At 40.9% G+C, this 5,973-nt stretch overlaps 1 protein-coding gene across 1 annotated transcript in view; it reads left to right on the plus strand.

Moving 5' to 3' along the window:
- The window catches only part of pdss2 (prenyl (decaprenyl) diphosphate synthase, subunit 2), a gene marked incomplete at its 5' end in the record, with an annotated part of 32,822 nt that overhangs the window by 5,396 nt on the left and 21,453 nt on the right, over positions 1 to 5,973 (plus strand). The window contains one exon of the mRNA XM_010786350.1: positions 843 to 1,041. Coding sequence (XP_010784652.1) covers positions 843 to 1,041 — 199 coding nt within the window. The remainder of the gene's footprint in view (positions 1 to 842; positions 1,042 to 5,973) is intronic.

Consider the following 5,973-nt stretch of genomic DNA (forward strand, 5'->3'; position numbering starts at 1 on the left):
GTGTGTGTGTGTGTGTGTGTGTGTGTGTGTGTGTGTGTGTGTGTGTGTGTGTGTGTATAGGAAGGGGTTGGAGCGGGAAGGCAGACGATCGGCTCATCAGGTTCTCACAGCGGCTGAAAGAAGGTCATAAGTGGCCATCAGCGCTCCCAACCCTGTCTGGATAGATCCCTCCTGTCGCAGCAGAGCTCCTTCCATATGGAGAGGGGCCTAATTACCCCCCACCAATGGCTGAATCAACATTTGATTATATCCTCCCCAAGGCTACTCTGAAAGCCTCTATTCAAAGACCACTTTTATTATGTATTTTCTCTCATAATCAAGAATGGCTGTTATTTGCTAATGATACGTTTGATATATATTTTTAACACAACCCCTGACACTGGGGCAGTGAGATGTCTGACATAAGTTCTGTTTGAGTAAGCTGATTTTGACTTGAATGGTTTGTCAAACCCAATTGTTGTTCTAGAGAACTGATTTTTGAATATACATGGTAATTTATTATTTAAAGTTGTCTAAATGTTCCAGATAGCAGTTGGTTGATGTTGTTTGGAGCAGCGCTGTGTATTTCAGTCAAATCAAAAACAAGACTCCGCAATCTGAATAATGCTGTTTTATTGAATGCTAGATGAATACAATGAAACCCACACTACATTTGTTTTGATTGATTCCTTTGTGGTCAGAACACCTGTACGTGATGCTGTGAAGAAATGCATATTTCACCAGCAAAAAGACAATGAATATGATCCTATCAAAAAGCTCTCTAACTGTCAAACATCCGGAACACCTCTTGTAAAAGCTGTTGACAAAAAAGCCAAACATGTATTCTTTGTTTTGTTCTGTAGCCAGCGTAACTTGGCAGAAATCACAGAGTTGATCCACACGGCGTTCCTGGTGCATCGCGGGATAGTGGACCTGAAGGAGTGGACAGTCTCAGATGGCCCACTGAAGGACATGGAGTTCGGGAATAAGATCGCCGTCCTGAGCGGCGACTTCCTGCTAGCAAACGCTTGTACCGGACTTGCCCAACTGAACAACACTAAGGTACCCTGTCTGTTAATAAAAAATGATTAGTGTAACCGTGAAATGTTTGACCTATCATCAGTGATATTTTTGAGGAAACACCGCTTTGAACGATCTCCCGGTGGCCATTATAATCCCTGTTGACCTTTATCCCTTCGTCTTTTTTCACCCCCATATAGCATCCACACTCCATTTCAGAGTTCCCACTATTCACGGAATTTGTATAATATGATTTATTTTTGAGAGGTATTTTCCTTCTTTTTCCACAGCAACAAAACCCTACATATTCATTTCATAGAACAACATTAAGTGATTATCGTTGTCTTTTTTATTTTGTCTCCATCTGGATCTGAGTCTGCATTGGTGTGATTTTTACACTGCAATTGCCAGAGATCCTTTTTCATTCAAACAATGAAGCCCAGTGATTCGCATCCTGGGGGGCAGTGAGATATATCTGAGTGCCCGCGAGATGATCATGTGGCTCAGTGGGATATTGCGCTGATCTTCGGAACCGGGGAGAGCTAGTTCGGGTTCTACTCTAGTCAGTATGTCGTTGTGTCCCTGGGCAAGACACTTCACCCAAAAATGCTCCTTTTGGGATTGCCCACAGTACTGAATGTATGTAAGTCGCTTTGGATAAAAGCGTCTAACAAATGACATGTAATGTAATCAACAAGATAAGCTTGTTTGTATTGTGCTGTGTTGAACGAAGCAAAACACCACTTTCGTGGTTGGTCCGGCAACTTCCGTTATGTAGCCAAGATGGCGATTGTTGAGAGTAACCAGTATTCCACACTCAACTTTTTGACCATTATGAGTGCTGCATCATAGTGCACTGCATTTAGTCATACTTAAAAATGGGATGCCCTTTTGCACTCAAGATAGCTGTTGTTGGCACAGAAGTATGCAAATTGAAACAGGGTTTTATGGTCGAACTGAGGAGGCCAGCAATGGGAAAAAAAAGATGTTAGATGCTTACTAGAAAGTTTGTGTGTTTTTTGAGTGAGAGAACTAAAATTCAAGGGGCCCAGGAGCTGTCTGTGTGCTGCCATCTTGGATAATCATATCAAAACGTACAAGTGCTAGTTTTGTGTACCAGTGTGGTACTGTGCGGTTTGATATTATTTACACCTTTCCAGGTCATATTTAATGTGTTTCACACTGTATTTATATAAAACACTTTTCCAAAAACAGGTCTTTGTAATGGTTAAGAGTTTGGTCAGGAGACACTGTAAACATGGACGCCATGGGAATGCTTCTTATTGAGTTTTCTGGAGGTAAGTGTGGTGGTGGTCGTGTGGTCACAGATCATATCTCTTGCGTAGCCTGGTAACCTCTCAGTGACAGAAGCTGTCACCATGCTGCTCTGTCAGAATGTGGTTGCCTGAGTGGATCAAAATAACCATATCTCTGCCATCAGCTGGACCGAGCCTTATCGCTTTCCCTGACGACTCTTATTCAGCACACAGTCTAGGAGCAATGAGATGCCCTCCCAAATGGAAGCGGTATCCATGGTGGAAACACAGCAAGAGTTACGAGGAACCATTTCCTTTTGAATTAAAACATATTTTTAAGGTGTGGCATTTCCTTTCCAGTGCTAATTGGCTTTCATTAAGATTTGTCACTGCATCAGTACTGTGTGAGATGATTGACAAACGGGAATTATAGTAATGGAAAAGAAAAACACACTGAGAATGAAATGATGGCAGATCTGCTGATGACTTGAGCTAATGATGATGTAATCACATTAACATCCACACTGTGCGTTGGCACTGGTTGAATGGAAGTTGTGGAGCATCTGTCCCTTAAGTGGGGCTCATTGTCAAGGTGAGAGCAAAGCCATTCAAACTCAAGTGGCACCAAGTGACACCAGAAACTATTTGTCGAAAACAAACCTGCTGTGTTTAGGAGTGTGAGTGTAATGTGAAGCGGCCACAGGAAACGTCCCCAAAAAAGGAAGTTTTAAAGGTAATAAGGAGATGGACATCTGATAGCCAACAGTTGCTCGTGTTTGAAAAGGTTAGCAAAACAAAATAAACCGAGGGCAAACCACGGTGTGCACTGATGCTCATATTCTGCTGTGTTTGTGTCAAGCTGTTCTTAAATACCTTATGACCAGGGGGGAAATTAGGTTAAAGCAAAAGTCAATCATTGTGAGTTTAAGTTACAGGAATTGGATATGTTTGGGACATATTTTTTTTTTCAATGGTGTGGTGATCCTGTTTACTCCCCTCCTGTACATGTTGACTTTCCTCCATCACTTTTACTTGACTTTCCTTCCTTCACTTTTATTTGGTTTGAGTGAAAGAAAACAATCTAAGTTCATTTTACCTGAAGCGGTCTTGTAAATTAGGAACTTTGAGTAGATGCACACAATATCATCAAACTATTGTGTCTATCAACATAAATTGAGGAGACTCGCTATCCATTAATGGCTGTATTAAAACAAAGACGTACATATTGTAGCCGGCATGAAAATCCAGACTACACTCGAGTTGTGAGGCAATAAAATGTTCCACATTCAAACAGCAAAGCCAGAGATAGTCTAGTCTGTAGAATGGGTCAAGTTCCAAAAACACTACATTTCCTTCGATGCAACTGGAAATCATGTTTTGTTAGACCCCCTACTCTCACCTCATTTTTTACCTCACACCTCCAGTTTATAAAAATAACCCTGAAAAGATTGCCCGATTTAATGCTGCACATTTTTAAAAACGCACAGTTGATACACACACAGCTTGGACCGCTGTGACATTCGGGGATTTGGAACATTTTAGTTTTTATATTTGGATAGTTTTTTTAACTCGGCGTGTTTCTCCTAATGGAAGATATATGGGCCGTTTGCACCTTTCAGCCACCGTACATAAACCTAAATAAAACACTACTGGAGCGGGAAAACCTCAAAAAGCATAATAGGGCTTCTTTCAAGTTTTAGATCCACAAAAAAAATTGTTGGACATAATAATCTTATCTTATCTTATAATACTGAACATATCAAGCTTTGCTCCTAGGCTAACTAGGAACTTCCCAGTTATAATCACTCATTGGTTTAGCTCATTAGGATAAACAAGGATACAAACAGACATTTACATTTTTGAAACTTAACATTTCTCTCTGGCAAATGCAAAGAAAGCAAACTTTAGATATGTATGACTCTGCATCAGCTCCAAAGGGTGTTCAAAGAGTGCAGTTTGAGTCTGGTATGTATAAAAAACAGATTAACTGTCTCTTCTTGCAGCTTGTGTGTGGCCATTGTCCCTCATCTCTTTAACACACAGGGTGACAGATGAGTCGTTCTTGCAGCTTTCAAAGTTTTTCTCATAAACCGGGACTTTTTCTCCTTCTTCTTTTAAGGCAGTGAGAGTGATGGAGATTATGTGTCGTGGCCTTGAGAGGAAACCTATGCCGCTACTTGTATAAACTGTAAAGTAATCTCACCGCCAGGCTCCGGTTTCTCCCCCCTCGCAGACCTGTCGGCAAAACACGATCTGGCTGGATTTGGGAATGGAGTAAGGGGGAGGCAGGGGGAGAGCTTATCTGATACTTTCCAAAAAAAGACCCCCACCGGCCCCCACTTCCCAAGGCAGGCAGAGACACCACATCTGGTAATACTGTAGGCACATTGTCCTTCCAGGTCTGCGGGTGGAGCTCGGGTTTCCTCAATATTTTCCCCCGGTGGGTTCAGTTACCCAGAGGGCACGGTGGGGACTGACGGAGCAGCGTCACCAGACTTTTCTGATGAACCAAGGATGTCTGGCATGAGCTGAAGGAGCTCTAAATTTAACCTCATTCATGTGAACCGTACGGGCGTGGCCTCCACCCCCCGTCCACACAAGTCTGAGGCTGTGAATGAAGGACGGAGACTTTTCACTTTCACTCATACATTAGATCCAGACCTGTCATCTGAAATGATGCAGCCTCTCATCTGGGGGTTGATAATTGGCTGCCAGTGTTTCTCGAAGCTAAAAATGTAGTCATGCATGCCCCCTGTAAGAGGGAATAGGCAACTGCAGCAGACACTCACACCTCCACAATGCACTGTGGGAGAGAATGAAGATTTGTTTTGTTTATTTATATATGTTTTAGTATGAATTGTAATTCCAAAAGCAGCATGTTTTCTTTTTGCCGCATATTTATTATATTATAGTGTAAAGAGTCATATCAAACACCAACATCACAAAGGAACACAAAATCAAACCAATGCAGCTTGATAAAAACAAACAAATCAGCGAGCAAAAAATGAATAAAATAAAAAACTTGAGTTTTCGATTTAGTGGAGTAAGTGAGAGTCAATAAAGAAACATTATGAAAAAATCATTAACCTAAAAATATATATTTGAGAGATTATGTTTAAAATAAAAGGTTTTTCTCCATTTCCAGTTTACATTTTTTTTCCTTTGCTTTCTCTACCTCTATTACTAAAAAGCACTGACTCATTAGTCGATTTTTGATCTTAGTAAATAGGGATGTCCCGATCACCTTTTTTTGCTCCCGATCCGATTCCGATCATTTGATTTTGACAATTTGCCGAACCGATTTTTCCCGATCTTTATGCAATGCATTAAGAGGAAAAAAAGCATTCAAGTTGTCCCTTAAGGTTATCTTTTTATTTAAATTGGATATTCTATCCAACATGGATATAGCTTATTTTTTTCACAGCAGCATTGGATCAGTTCAGTTGTGCAGCATTGGATCCAAACAAAATAAAGCTTATCAGTGCTCGTTAGCTTACTGCTACAATTAGACACTGCGCCCTGCCCACTCTGTTGCCAGATTTGAGCGAAATAAGCAACCAGGTCTATGAAAACAAGCCCCAAAGAAGCAACACATACATGATTTTGTGTAATTTGAAACCAAAACTAAGGCCTCAGGATGACTTTAAGACTTGAACATGGTCATTTTTGTTTTGTAACATTGAATACAAATTCTTTTTTAAAGTATTTTTCTCCCGAT

The sequence above is a fragment of the Notothenia coriiceps genome, unplaced genomic scaffold, assembly GCF_000735185.1.
Source record: "Notothenia coriiceps isolate Sejong01 unplaced genomic scaffold, NC01 NC01_scaffold00029149, whole genome shotgun sequence".
NCBI lineage: Eukaryota > Metazoa > Chordata > Actinopteri > Perciformes > Nototheniidae > Notothenia > Notothenia coriiceps.